Genomic DNA, 14866 nt, shown 5'->3' with positions numbered 1-14866 from the left:
ATAATGTGTGCGTCCCATACTGACTGATTATAAAATACTTTCCTTAGAAGGAAGCCCCCGTAGCGCCCCCCCGCAGTGCCCCCGTAGCGCCCCCCCCCCCTCGCAGTGCCCCCGTTTTTTTTTTGAAGCACGTGTTTAGAGCCAGAGGCTCTAATAAGCGTCAAAAAAGGGTGGGCTCGGGGTGCTCTGAGCCCACCCAGTTGTGTGACAATAGTGAAGGAATATTCGCTGTTGTCACACGGATTCTCCTCCTGGCCAATAAGGAAGCGGGTCCTGAAACCCATTTCCTGCTTGGCCGAAAGGAGAAGTTATCCTATTGGCGAAGGATGAGGAGGAAGGAGACGCAGGGTAAGCCAGACCAACGAAGGGGGACACGGAAGAGACTGAGGGGGAAGCCGCTGCCGCCGCCTCCACATGTCAGTCCAGGGGCAGCACAGGGTGAGTGAGTCAGCGACTGGGGGAAGGGGAGGGGTATAGTGCGTGGTGCGGGCTGGAGGTGATGTGGTTCATGGTCAGGTCCGTCTAACGCCCCCCCGACCCATGGAGCACCAGCCGCCACTGCAGTTAAATGTAACTTCTTTTTTTTTATTCTCTTTTTTTCATTTTGCAGACAAAGAAAGTGAGAACTTAGAAAATGATAATAAATATTGGAGTTCCGTAGACTGAGGATATAGAATGTGAATAGAGATTGTTGGAACAATGAATCTCAGCACAGAAAGCCATCAAATTATCAGAGGAAACATGAAAAATAACAAATCAAAATAAAAAATAAAAAGGGGGGGGGTAGAAGCTTGCTGGGGAAGAGAACCGGGAAGAGGGGTGGGATGAGAAGATTGGGTGGAAGGGAAGCTATTTGAATAAATGAAAATAGGGGAAGGCTGAGAATGTAACCGGATTTAGGAGAAAAGAAAAAAAAAAAAAAGGAAAAGGGGGGGGAAGGGGGGTACCCACTTGGGTGGTATATCAGATGGGGGGTGGAGTCAAGCGTCCTTAAACAAGAGAGCCTTACCTTCCTCCGAAAGGTGTGAAGTCTAGTCAGCAGAACCCGGTCCTTCTGAAGGAGTCTTGTTTAGTTCGGGGAGAGAGGACAAGGTCCTCCAGGCAACAAATTTCCATGACTTTGAGTATGAATGGGGGGGGGGGGGGGGCAGAATAAAGTCCTACATTATCCCATGTGTGTACTTACATTGGTCCAAGCTGGTACAATGCAACAACTTCATAAAACCCAGTTGGTAGTGGAGAAGTCCAGACCCCATGATGGAAGAGTTGTGTTCATCTCAGAGGAGATATACCTGAGCTCTTGAGGCTATATCTTTTCTTTGTTGTAACGCGGGTCAGTGGCCAGATCTGAACCCAGTTGCTCTCCCCTTGGGTCTTTATGCCCCGTATTGGCATGGTGCCCACCGTAGCATTTGCAGTGGCAAGGCAGTGTAGGACTCCTCAGAAGAGGGATTACTTTGACGCAGTTGCTCAGCTTAAACATATATTGCAATATGTGAGCTAAATATCCCGGTTTTTCATAGTTTGCTGGAAAGGGTGTAGCAGTGTGCAGAGGGTCCATCCAGAATGTTTTGTATTCATCTCAGGCTTCTAATGTTTCCTACAGTACAGAAAATGACCACATCCCTGTACATTCAGAGGGGCACACAGATACTGACCACAGGTTGTCATGAGTTTTTTAAACAATTTTTATTGAAAGTAATCAGAAAGACAAAATATATATATATATATATATATATATATATATATAGAGAGAGAAAAAAATGTTGCAGCATGGACCTCCGGAGGTGAGGAACAAGATGGAGGAGGTTGCATCCCCACACCTCCCCAGACACTTCCACCTTCATAGGAATTTCTGACCACTATGGCCGCCATCTTCACAAGTTAGCCTTCATGATCTGTTAGAAAGAGATCATTGTTACTGCAGTTAGAAAATCGCCCACCTGATTTGCCTCAGCCGATCTTCACCATGAAATGAAACTCAGGGCTCCTACAGGACATGGAACCTGCTCTCATATAAAGCACTGTCCCAGGAATCAGGATGAATATCTTAGGCTGAGCCCTGGAACTGGGATGAGTATCTGAGGCCACGCTGAGGAACCAGGATGAATATCTTAGGCTGAGCCCTGGAACCGGGATGAGTATCTGAGGCCACGCTGAGGAACCAGGATGAATATCTTAGGCTGAGCCCTGGAACTGGGATCAGTATCTGAGGCCACGCTGAGGAACCAGGATGAATATCTTAGGCTGAGCCCTGGAACTGGGATCAGTATCTGAGGCCACGCTGAGGAACCAGGATGAATATCTTAGGCTGAGCCCTGGAACCGGGATGAGTATCTGAGGCCACGCTGAGGAACCAGGATGAATATCTTAGGCTGAGCCCTGGAACCGGGATGAGTATCTGAGGCCACACTGAGGAACCAGCATTAGTATCCAAGGCAAAACCTAGGAACCAGGATCATTATTCAAAGCTGGGCTTGAAAACCAGAATCAGTTTCCAAGGCTGGAACCGGGAACCAGATCTGTATATGAGTCTGGGCCCTGGTACAGGGAGCAGCATGCAAGGCCGGGCCCAGGAACTGGGCTGAGGAATAGGGATCGGTATACAAGGCAGGTTCAGGCTCAGTTGTGGACATGGAGTATTGTGAATGTAGCCGGGAGCCTACTACCATTATCTGACACTGCAGACTTACTCCCTGTTCTCTGACTATCTCTATACTCACCTAGTGTTGTTCTCAGATTTCATGCATCATACTCCTGAGACTGGAAGAAAGGCATTGTGGGAACTGTAGTCTTCTACAAGGATTATACTGCACTGCTGAACTGTTAAAGAACTATACTTCCCAGCAGGCCACGGGCTCCAGGAGAGAATTGTGGGAGAGACTATAAAAGGGATCTGCTGAACAGGCCCACGCTCTCTTGCTTCCCTGGATCCATTGTGTGTCCATCAGTCTGCCGCAGAGGGAGAGGACTGCGGCTTACTGCACACCTCCCAGCAGTCTGCAGACTCAGCCCAGGTGGGACGGATGACCATCGCTGCATCTCGGACATCCTTGCAGTATCACTGATCGAGTGGAGACGGCTGGACTCACTGAGACAGCAGAGCGCAGTAATCTCCTTGTCTCACATCGTGGAGAGTTGCCGCTGTCTGTTCTTCCAGGACTCATAAGAAGGACATCAGGATGGGTGAGAGAGCGCCTGCTCAGAGTCCAGTTACCAGTTGCTACAGTTTCTTTTAAACACTGAACACAGAAAATCTACACTTGGGCCAGTTAGTGGGTCATCCTTAATCAGAACCAGCTGTACTGCATTGCCTGTCTCACACTGAGCTACACTGGGGAATCATTTTGTTCTTTGCGCTCCAACTGCCGGTGAAGATCTTAGCAAGGCCTTGCATACTGAACATTGCTATATCATTGCTCTTAAAGGGGACACATTACTGGTATCTAGATTACCTCGTCTCTCATTAGGATACAGGTATTATAGGGGTTCCCCTTTAGTAAAAGCATTTCTGATAGCAATTTATAGCTGAGAGATTAATTCACTTACTGTAATATACTGTGTACATTTGGTGTATTATAACTTGTTATTTACTGTCTTTCAGTGTTATTTCAACTGCGCGTTGGCTGTTTTTCCGGGGCCTAGTTGATTAATACTCTTTTCAAGCCTTTTTCTTGAGGAAAGTCAAACTAAGGAGTTAAGACCGATCTGCATTGTGTCATTTAAAGGTATACACAACATGTCTGAACCTAGAGTGTCAGGAGGGCTGGACGGTTCACAGGGTCAAAGCGGCACAGGAGAACATACAATTACAAGCAGCCCCAAGGGGGCAGTGCTACATGTACCGATCAGCAACAGAGAAAGGTCACATGACTCCTTTTTATTCGTTCTTTATTTTGATTCATTGTTGTATTGCGGTGTCATTTCATCTTTTTTGTTGTATCAGGTTCTTGCTGTTTTCTTGTTACTCAGAAACTGACCCCAGTTCCTCTGCCTGGCCTGGGACACCAACCCAGCTTTTTGGCCTGGTCTCGGATACCAATCCTGCTTCCTAAGCCCATCCTCAAATACCAATCCCGCTTCCTTGCCTTGGCTTTGAATACTGATCTCGCTTCCTAGGCCCTTCCTCAAAAACTGATCCTGCTTCCTTGGCTTGGCCTTGAATACGGATTCGGCTTCCTAGGCCCAGGCCTTGAATACTGATCCCAGTTTCTGGGTCCAGACTTAGGCATCATTCCGGCTTCTGGTCCCAGTCTTGGATGCTGATTCTGCCTCCTAGACTTGGATACTGATCCAAGTTTCTTGGTCCGACCTTGGATACTAATGCCACTTTTTGGGTCTGCCCTCCGATATTCGACCAAGTTGTTAGGTCCAGCCTTGGATATCGATCCCAGATCACAGTCTTGGGGCACTGATTCCAGGGCCTGGTCTCTGGTACGGTTCATGCTTTCTGGGATCAGAGACTAATCCCACATCCTGGGCTTGGATATTGATCCCAGTTTTCTTGGGCCGGGCCTTGAATACTGATCTTGTTTCCTAGACCTGGACTTGAATACTGATTCAGCTTTCTGTATCCTCAGGCACGGCCTCGGATACAGATCCCCCTTACTGGGCCCAGCCTCAGATACAGATCCCCCTTACTGGGCCCGGCCTCGGATACAGATCCCTTTTACTGGGCCCAGTCTAAAATATTGATGCCAGTTTCTGAGTCCAACATCGGATACTAATAGCATTTCTTGGGCCTACCCTTTGATATTGAACCCACTTTTTTGGCCCAGCCTTGGATACTGATCCCAGTTTCTGGGCCCGGCCTCAGATACTAATTGCACTTCTTGGGCCTGCCCTTCCATATTGAACCCACTTCCTTGGCTCAGCCTTGGATACAGATCCAGGATCCTGGGATGCCAGCCACCATGGGCAGTTTATTTTTCTATCTTTTATTGGCTGGAGTTGGGCCTTAAGGCAAAGTTACTAGATACCCAAGTATTTTATTTTGAGTGGGCTTCAAACTTTAATAAATAACATCTTCTGACCCTTTCAGAGAGCTGTATACAAGTTTTCCAGGGTTTAGGTCTCATTTAGTTGTGTCCAGTAGAACCAGCTGCTCTGATGACCCAACTGGAAGATCCAAAGTGGGAAGGAAGGAGGAGATAGAGCAGAAACATGACAGACAAAACAAGACAATGACACTTCATACCCCCCTCACCTTCATCTGGATTTGTCCTCTCAGCCTCTGAACTTTCTGGTAAGACAGATGTTGCCTCAGGCGTGGCAGTTATGTTTTCAGGTGTTTGATCAGAAGATGGAGCCTCTTCGGATAGAATTCCTGACTGATCGGTCAAGGTCACAGGCTCTGGGGGTGCCTCGGAATCCTCTGTCACAGCCGGCTCTCCAACCACTGCAAGGAAAAGAGACATACTGAGAGATACGGGTCCATCTCTGAGGTCAGATGACTTAGAACCCTCTGCCACAGCCAACTCTCCAACCACTGCAAGGAGAAGAGACATACTAAGAGATACAGGTCCATCTCTGAGGTCAGATGACTCAGAACTCTCTGCCACAGCCAACTCTCCAACCACTGCAAGGAGAAGAGACATACTGAGAGATACAGGTCCATCTCTGAGGTCAGATGACTCAGAACCCTCTGCCACAGCCACCTCTCCAACCACTGCAGGGAGAAGAGACATACTGAGAGATACAGGTCCATCTCTGAGGTCAGATGACTCAGAACCCTCTGCCACAGCCAACTCTCCAACCACTGCATGGAGAAGAGACATACTGAGAGATACAGGTCCATCTCTGAGGTCAGATGACTCAGAACCCTCTGCCACAGCCACCTCTCCAACCACTGCAGGGAGAAGAGACATACTGAGAGATGCTCTCTGGAGGTCAGATGGCACCATCCCAATGTTTACAATGGATAGGGAAATTGAACAGAACGTTATAACTTTAAAACATAAGTGTCAGTCACACAGCGTACAATGGTTTATTCACTGAACTCTGCCGAGGGTCACCCAACACTGAGCAGATTAATCTCTCATCGAGGGACATAGGAATTCAAATACAGTGAGGACATCTCAAAGTAGTCCAGTTAGAGATGGGCAACAGGAAAAACTCTCCTCATTAGGAGGACCATGTGACCCAGGAGCTGCCTAAAAGGACCAATCCCCAAGCCTGAAGAGATGAGCTGGGGCTTGCTGCTAGATAGAGGAATCACTAACACTACCAAGAGGAAAAGCACAGAGGATGAACCTGATACTCCAGACCAAGATGGAAGGACACAGCCAGGAGGGAATTACTCTACACAGAAGGGAAACACCAATCCTTAGCCAGAGAAGATGATCAACCATAATCCACTGGAACTGGAAGTATGACCAATTACCAACAGGGAAGAATAGACCCACAACCTGGTGTGGTCAACAGAACAGAAAGTACAGAGATAACCCCTGGTAAAGACAGGTCTCAATAGGAAACCTATGTGCATGTGGGGTGCACTATGTACAGAGTGCAGGGTTCAGGAGTGTGTTACATGCAGAGTGTTGAGTTAAGGAGTGTGTTACATGCAGAGTGTTGAGTTAAGGAGTGTGTTACATGCACAGTTTAGAAGTGCAATACGTGCAGAGTTCAGGAGGTTATTACATGCAGAGTTCAGGAGTGTGTTACATACAGAGTGCAGGGTTCAGGAGTGCGCTATTTACAGAGTGCAGGGTTCAGGAGTGCCCTATGTACAGAGTGCAGGGTTCAGGAGTGTGTTACATACAAAGTTCAGGAGTGCACTACATACAGAGTGCAGGGTTCAGGAGTGTGTTACGTGCAGAGTGTTGAGTTAAGGAGTGTGTTACATGCACAGTTTAGAAGTGCAATACGTGCAGAGTTCAGGAGGTTATTACATGCAGAGTTCAGGAGTGTGTTACATATAGAGTGCAGGGTTCAGCAGTGCGCTATGTACAGAGTGCAGAGTTCATGAGTGCACTACATACTAAGCGCAGAGTTCATGAGTGCGCTACATACAGAGTGCAGAGTTCATGAGTGCGCTACATACAGAGTGCAGAGTTCAATGATGCGTTACATACATAGTGCAGAGTTCAGTAGTGCGTTACATACATAGTGCAGAGTTCAGTAGTGCGTTACATACATAGTGCAGAGTTCAGGAGTGTGTTACATACAGAGTGCAGAGTTCAGGAGTGCGTTACATACAGAGTGCAGAGTTGAGGAATGTGTTACATACAGAATGCAGTGATCAGGAGTGCTTTACATACAGAGTCCAGAGTTCAGGGGTGTGCTGCATACAGTGTGCAGAGTTCAGGAGTGCGTTACATACATAGTGCAGATTTCAGGAGTGTGCGTCACATACAGAATGCAGAGTTCAGGGGTGTGTTACTTACAGAGTGCAGAGTTCAGGAGGGCGTTGCATACAGAATGCAGAGTTCAGGAGTGCATTACATACAGAATGCAGAGTTCAGGAGTGCGTTACATACAGAATGCAGAGTTCAGGGGTGCCTTATGTACAGAGTGCAGAGTTCAGGAGGGCGCTGTGTACAGAGTGCAGGATTTAGGGGTGCTCTATGAACAGAGTACAAGGTTTTGGGGCGTGCTATGCACAGTGTGCAACACCACAACCCACCCACCCTTACCTGATCCAGCTCTGGTAACCCCCTATGTAGGCAGCTCTAGTACCGCCCTGTGTATGCGGCTCTCTCTCTACTACCTGTGTATTTGCCTCAGGTATACCTCCCTGTGTAGGCGGCTCTCACATTCTGGAGAACTGTCCCTGCCGTGCCCCGCCATGAGGGATCTGTAACATCTGGAAGTCGCTGAAAGCAAAGCTGTCCCTTCTAAACACAGAAGGCTTCTGTTTTTACAAGTGACAGCGGGGAGCGGGAGTGGAGGATGAGATCCGGAGATGGTGGAATGGAGTTCCGCCACGTTCCGGCTGCTAAACTGTGTGGGAGGACCACATGACAAGGCCAGATGGGCTGGATTTGTCCAGTGAGCCTTGTGTTTAACATACAGTATGTGGTCTACACAGACACAAAGCCTATCACCCCTAAGGTTAATGGGAAAGAAGATCCGTGGCTTGCCAAGCTAGATAACTGACCACAATAAGTGAGGAACACCATTGAATGTACTGCCCAAATACAACCCAGAGGCCCAAAGAGACCCTGAGCCTCCTAGAGAATCTAAGGGCGGGATCCACAAAACCAACACCAAAGAATGATGATGAGAACAAATTAAGGATGCAACCAACACTTCTTCTCACACCTTGGTTAGTGTTTGCAGTGCAATGTGCCCACCCCAAAACAAAGCTCCGCCTTCAGGAGTCAGGAAGTAGAAGCCTCGGCTGAGCCAGATAACAGTTGGAGAAAAGCTGCATTCACACCTGAGCTTGGCGTCTTTGAGCGTTTTTTGTGCGTTTTTATGTGTGATTTTGTAAAATAAATACACAAAAAAATAAATAATCATAAATAAATGAATACTATGCAATAATAAATAATTACCCTTAAAAACATAAAAAAATAAAATAAAATAATGATAAACACCCTAACACAAAATAAATACATAATATTAGTTATTAGTATTATTAAAATTAATTAAAGTAATACATTATTATTATTTATATTATTATTGTTCAAGTTTGGGTATTCATTATTATCACTGCTAAAAATCATTTATTTCATTCATTTTTTTAAGGGTAGAGGTTAATAATTATTTATTTATTATGACACATTATTCATTTCATTTATTTATGATTTTTTAGTTATTTGTGTATTTATTTTATGTAGGATTATTATTATTTTCTTTTTTGTGTGGATGGGGCCATAGGGTGACTTCATACCTGGAGCTGGGGGCGGTACCACCTCTGTGGGGGACCAGGTGGTCAGGCTGCTGATCTTCTCTGCGTTCCATCGTGTTGCCGTCACTGCCAGAGGCTCCTCCTCTTCCTCCTCCTCCTTTTCCTAGTGCGGGAAAAATAAGATTTGTGTTACTGAGTACACTGGCTGGAGGATTGGCGAGACCCTGATAAAGGGAGGACCTGTGAGCCCCTGATGTAGGGAGGACCGGTGAGCCCCTGATGTAGGGAGGACCGGTGAGCCCCTGATGTAGGGAGGACTGGTGAGCTCCTGATGAAGGGAGGACTGGTGAGCAGAAGGGGGGACTGGTGAGCACCTGAACAAGGGAGGACTGGTGAGCACCTGAACAAGGGAGGACTGGTGAGCACCTGAAAAAGGGAGGACTGGTGAGCACCTGAAAAAGGGAGGACTGGTGAGCACCTGAAAAAGCGGGGAATGGTGAGCACCTGAAGAAGGGGGGGGGGAATAGCGAGCACCTGAAGGGGGGAATGGTGAGCACCTGAAGAAGGGGGGAATGGTGAGCACCTGAAGAAGGGGGGAATGGTGAGCACCTGAAGAAGGGGGGAATGGTGAGCACCTGAAGAAGGGGGGAATGGTGAGCACCTGAAGAAGGGGGGAATGGTGAGCACCTGAAGAAGGGGGGAATGGTGAGCACCTGAAGAAGGGGGGAATGGTGAGCACCTGAAGAAGGGGGGACTGGTGAGCACCTGAAGAAGGGGGGACTGGTGAGCACCTGAAGAAGGGGGGACTGGTGAGCACCTGAAGAAGGGGGGACTGGTGAGCACCTGAAGAAGGGGGGACTGGTGAGCACCTGAAGAAGGGGGGACTGGTGAGCACCTGAAGAAGGGGGGACTGGTGAGCACCTGAAGAAGGGGGGACTGGTGATCACCTGAAGAAGGGGGGACTGGTGATCACCTGAAGAAGGGGGGAATGGTGATCACCTGAAGAAGGGAGGACTGGTGATCACCTGAAGAAGGGAGGACTGGTGAGCACCTGAAGAAGGGAGGACTGGTGAGCACCTGAAGAAGGGAGGAATGGTGAGCACCTGAAGAAGGGGGGACTGGTGAGCACCTGAAGAAGGGGGGACTGGTGAGCACCTGAAGAAGGGGGGACTGGCGAGCACCTGAAGAAGGGGGGACTGGCGAGCACCTGAAGAAGGGGGGACTGGTGAGCACCTGAAGAAGAGAGGACTGGTGAGCTCCTGATGAAGGGGGAATGGTAAACACCTGAAGAAGGGGGGACTGTCCATCACCCGAAGAAGGGGGGAATGGTGAGCACCTGAAGAAGGGAGGAATGGTGAGCACCTGAAGAAGGGGGGACTGGTGAGCACCTGAAGAAGGGGGGAATGGTGAGCACCTGAAGAAGGGGGGACTGGCGAGCACCTGAAGAAGGGGGGACTGGCGAGCACCTGAAGAAGGGGGGACTGGTGAGCACCTGAAGAAGGGAGGACTGGTGATCTCCTGACAAAAGGGGGGGGATGGTGAGCTGCTAATGAAGGGGACATAGACAGATACAAAACTCTAACAGAGGCTCTAACCCTTCACCACTCCAACCAAAGTTAAATAGGACATTTTGTCTGGAGTTTTGCTTTCATTGACAGGTAACCATGTCCACACCTATGGATCAGAGACCCTCCCCCACCACCATCCACCACTGCAAACACGGCACAGCAATGCCTACTCCCCACCCCCACCCTGCTAACCATCTATTCCCCTCCACATTGCTGAGTGTCATGCACCATCCCGGAACACAACACACCACTCCACCCACAACCGGTGTCACCGTGTCCTCGGCCATCACAGATACTTCAATGGGGTTCCCATACCCGGGGCCGGAGCGGGCACTGGACCGACTGCTCTGCACTTTCCCGGGACGAGGCAGCTAAACAAACCAGGCAGATCAGGTGTTACCTTATTTAGAGTGTGACTCCACCCACAACTCGTGTCTCAGAGACAGCTGGGTCACTAAATTACAATAAATAAATAAAATCAGCACAAGGGACATAAGTGTGATGTGTCCCTTGTGCTGATGTCTCTTCTGTTAGCTGATGTCACCATATCTGGTTTTGCAGGGGTTCAAATAAACTGGGAGAGCTGTGACAGACACTCGAGAGAGCCTGACTACGCCCGCCCCTTCCTGCCCATCTCCATCATTCATTGATGCCATACTACAGCTTCTATAAAATGACACAAGAATTATGAATGGAGGGGCGGAGCCATCAATAATTCACCCCTCCTCCATTCATAGATTGTTTGTCTTTCACAGAAGCTGTAGTACGGTTTCAGTGAAAGGAGGAGCTGGGATAAAAGGATGGGCAAAGTTGGCCTCTCCTGTTTAGTGCCTGTCTCTGCTCTCCCAGGGAGGGGGGCATCAGCACAAGTGACACATCACACTGAATGTAAGTCAGGTGTCCCGGCACCTGAGCCCCTGCCAGCCCATCCACCACCAGCACCAGGTGCGAGAAACTCACACTGCCCCGAGCGGATAGCTCCTGTTCTGATACCCCCACACCTCTCACCACCAGAGGGCGCCGATAATACAGCACAGGCCAGAAACCTCTATCACTATCTGGTCCCAGGATAGCAGCTTTCCTTCATGTGTGAGCGCTGACAGCTACTGAGATTATTGGGGAGCGCGTGCACAAGGGGCACGTCACAGATCGGGGTACCGGAGATTATACTGGGGGGAGAGGAGGTATCCTGTGGTGTCATATTGGGGTGAATACTGCATACCCTGTAGTGTCAGTAGGTGGGGGGAATTTTTGTGTCCCAAAAAAGGGGGGGGGGGGAAGTGTCCTGAGGTATTAGCGGGGTTCAGAGGTTTATCCTGTGATATCACGGGGGGGTCACTATCCTGTGTTGTCAGGTGCGGGGGGGGGGGGGATGTCCATAGGAGGGGGTGGTATCCTGTGGTGTAATGTGATGTTGGAGGGTGCAAAGGGCAGTAACGTGGTGTTACTGAAATGCAGAGGGCTATCCTGTGGTGCCACAGAGGAGGGTGGTATCCTGTGGTGTCAGTTGGGTGCAGAGGGGTATCTTGTCATATTAGGGGGATACAGAGGAGTGCCCTGTGGTTTCGGGGGGTGCAGAGAAGTGCCCTATGGTTTCGGGGGGTGCAGAGAAGTACCCTGTGGTTTCGGGGGGTGCAGAGAAGTACCCTGTGGTGTTGGGGGTGCAGAGGAGTGCCCTGTGGTGTCGGGGGGGTGCAGAGGAGTGCCCTGTGGTGTCGGGGGGGGGGGCAGAGGAGTGCCCTGTGGTATTGGGGGTGCAGAGGAGTGCCCTGTGGTGTCGGGGGGGGGGGGGGCAGAGGAGTGCCCTGTGGTATTGGGGGATGCAGAGGAGTACCCTGTGGTGTCGGGGGGCGAAGAAGTGCCCTGTGTTGTCAGGGGGTGCAGAGGAGTGCCCTGTGGTGTCGGGGGGTGCAGAGGAGTGCCCTGTGGTGTCGGGGGGTGCAGAGGAGTGCCCTGTGGTGTCGGGGGGTGCAGAGGAGTGCCCTGTGGTATTGGGGGATGCAGAGGAGTACCCTGTGGTGTCGGGGGGCGAAGAAGTGCCCTGTGTTGTCAGGGGGTGCAGAGGAGTGCCCTGTGGTGTTGGGGGTGCAGAGAAGTGCCCTGTGGTGTGGGGGGGTGCAGAGGAGTGCCCTGTGGTATCGGGGGGGGGAAGAGGAGTGCCCTGTGGTATTGGGGGATGCAGAGGAGTGCCCTGTGGTGTCAAGGGTGCAGAAGAGTGTCCTGTGGTGTCAAGGGTGCAGAGGAGTGCCCTGTGGTGTCGGGGGGTGCAGAGGAGTGCCCTGTGGTATTGGGGGGTGCAGAGAAGTGCCCTGCAGTGTCGGGGCAGAGGAGTGCACTGTGTTATCGGGGGGTGCAGAGAAGTGCCCTGCAGTGTCGGGGGCAGAGGAGTGCACTGTGTTATCGGGGGGTGCAGAGAAGTGCCCTGCAGTGTTGGGGGCAGAGGAGTGCACTGTGTTATCGGGGGGTGCAGAGGAGTGCCCTGTAGTGTCGGGTGATGCAGAGGAGTGCTCTATGATGTCACAGACGTGGGAGCAAAGGGGTATCCTAGCAGGGAGGGGGGAGCAGAGTCCAGCCCACACTGCACGCCACACACCACAAACCCCAAGTGTCAAATCCCCACTCCCCGAGAGCCCCAAAGGGACGTCCCTGAGACCACCAAGTGAGAAAGCTGCCCCACCCAGCAGCATGCACGGCTCCAGTCCCCTACATGCGCAAATCCAAGATCTGCCACTTCCATCGCTGAAAACAAAGCCGGCTCCTATCCCTTCTATCCCTTGTGCTGATTTATTTTTTGGACTGCATTGAGGCTTGAGACCCGCAGACAGAGTCTCATATCTCTTGGTGATGGGAAATATGGAACAGCAAATACGTAAAACGCATCGATAATGAAACACATAATAGAAAAGTCTGAAGATCCAACATGGAGGATTACCTGTTCAACCTGTACGTAGGTTCCGTGCTGCTCACAGCCAATGTCAAAAATGTACTTCCCAGGACCGAGCATCTGAGGAGAGACACAGATTGGTCAGGATTTATACATCGGGGGTTGGGGAGGGGTTAGAACAAACACTGAAAACAAACAAGGGAAAGGCGGCAGGGAGGCGGGTTCACCAGGTAGGGAAAACCCCATCAAAAGAGCATCAAAGCTCAAAATAGGAGGCAGTAACCTGATACCTCAATCCATATGATAAAACCAAGATTAAACTCAATTCTAAAACTGGGCGCCGCCCATCACCTGTCAATATCATCCCAACTGTGAAGCATGGTGGTGGCAGCATCCTGCTGTGGGGGTGGGACTGGGAGACTAGTCAGGGTTGGGGGAAAGCTGACTAGAGGAAAGAGATTCTAAATGAAAATCTGTTCTATAAAGCTCAGTCTATGTGAGTGCCGAGTATATTTATAGTGCATTCATAAAGTATTCAGACCCCCTTCATTTTTTTCCATTCTCTCAAACTAAGTCAGGTTGGATGGAGGCTGTCGGTGGACAGTCAGGTTGGATGGAGGCCATCGGTGGACAGTCAGGTTTGATGGGGGCCGTTGGTGGACAGTCAGGTTGGATGGAGGCCATTGGTGGACAGTCAGGTTGGATGGAGGCCATTGGTGGACAGTCAGGTTGGATGGAGGCGGTCGATGGACAGTCAGGTTGGATGGAGGCCATCGGTGGACAGTCAGGTTGGATGGGGGCCGTTGGTGGACAGTCAGGTTGGATGGAGGCCATTGGTGGACAGTCAGGTTGGATGGAGGCCATTGGTGGACAGTCAGGTTGGATGGAGGCGGTCGATGGACAGTCAGGTTGGATGGAGGCCATTGGTGGACAGTCAGGTTGGATGGAGGCCATTGGTGGACAGTCAGGTTGGATGGAGGCGGTCGGTGGACAGTCAGGTTGGATGGGGGCCATTGGTGGACATTCAGGTTGGATGAAGGCCGTCGGTGGACAGTCAGGTTGGATGGGGGCCGTCGGTGGACAGTCAGGTTGGATGGAGGCCATTGGTGGACATTCAGGTTGGATGAAGGCCGTTGATGGACAGTCAGGTTGGATGGGGACTATGGGTGGACAGGGACTATGGGTGGACAGTCCTGTGAGGACCTGTGATGTCACTGGACCGGTCCAATGAAAGAGGGGGGAGGCTTAATCCCGGAGTTGGGCTTTAGGCAGCAAACCTTTAAACCCCGAACTAGAATGTCCCTGGGCCGTCCCACACACTGGGATATTTCAGTAAGGGGGCGGAGCTACTCACCGTGGTGTTGGAGAACTTCCCCTGGTAGCGGTGATTGAGGTGAATGAGTTCTCCGGCTCCGTCCTGCTTACCGTTCACCCAGGTGCCCACATACTTCGACCCCGTGTCAGCGTAGGTGTACATGCCTTGTCCATGCCTGCGGGGGAGGGGAGGGGACAATACACACATTATAGGACCACAGACCATGGTGGGGGAGGGGAGGACAATACGCACATTATAGGACCACAGCCACTACATCAGATGTACAAATTCTTGTGTTTCTCCCT

General features: G+C 50.4%; 1 protein-coding gene across 1 annotated transcript in view; it reads right to left on the bottom strand.

Annotated features, from left to right (window-relative positions):
* Positions 1 to 1751: 1751 nt before the first annotated feature.
* LOC309545538 (radial spoke head 1 homolog) overlaps positions 1752 to 14866 on the bottom strand; it is a 31496-nt gene continuing 18381 nt past the window's right edge. Inside the window, exons 5-9 of the mRNA XM_082244749.1 lie at positions 14601 to 14736; positions 13295 to 13366; positions 8837 to 8957; positions 5207 to 5398; positions 1752 to 1898 (exon numbers count right to left, since the gene is read on the bottom strand). Of these exons, the coding sequence (XP_082100875.1) occupies positions 1885 to 1898; positions 5207 to 5398; positions 8837 to 8957; positions 13295 to 13366; positions 14601 to 14736 (535 nt within the window). The 3' untranslated portion in view covers positions 1752 to 1884. The remainder of the gene's footprint in view (positions 1899 to 5206; positions 5399 to 8836; positions 8958 to 13294; positions 13367 to 14600; positions 14737 to 14866) is intronic.

This window comes from Pelophylax lessonae (genome assembly GCF_965119305.1).
Source record: "Pelophylax lessonae genome assembly, chromosome: 2".
Taxonomy (NCBI): Eukaryota; Metazoa; Chordata; class Amphibia; order Anura; family Ranidae; genus Pelophylax; species Pelophylax lessonae.
The sequence above is the reverse complement of the archived record's forward strand: the minus strand, read 5'-3'. Positions and strand labels throughout refer to the sequence as shown.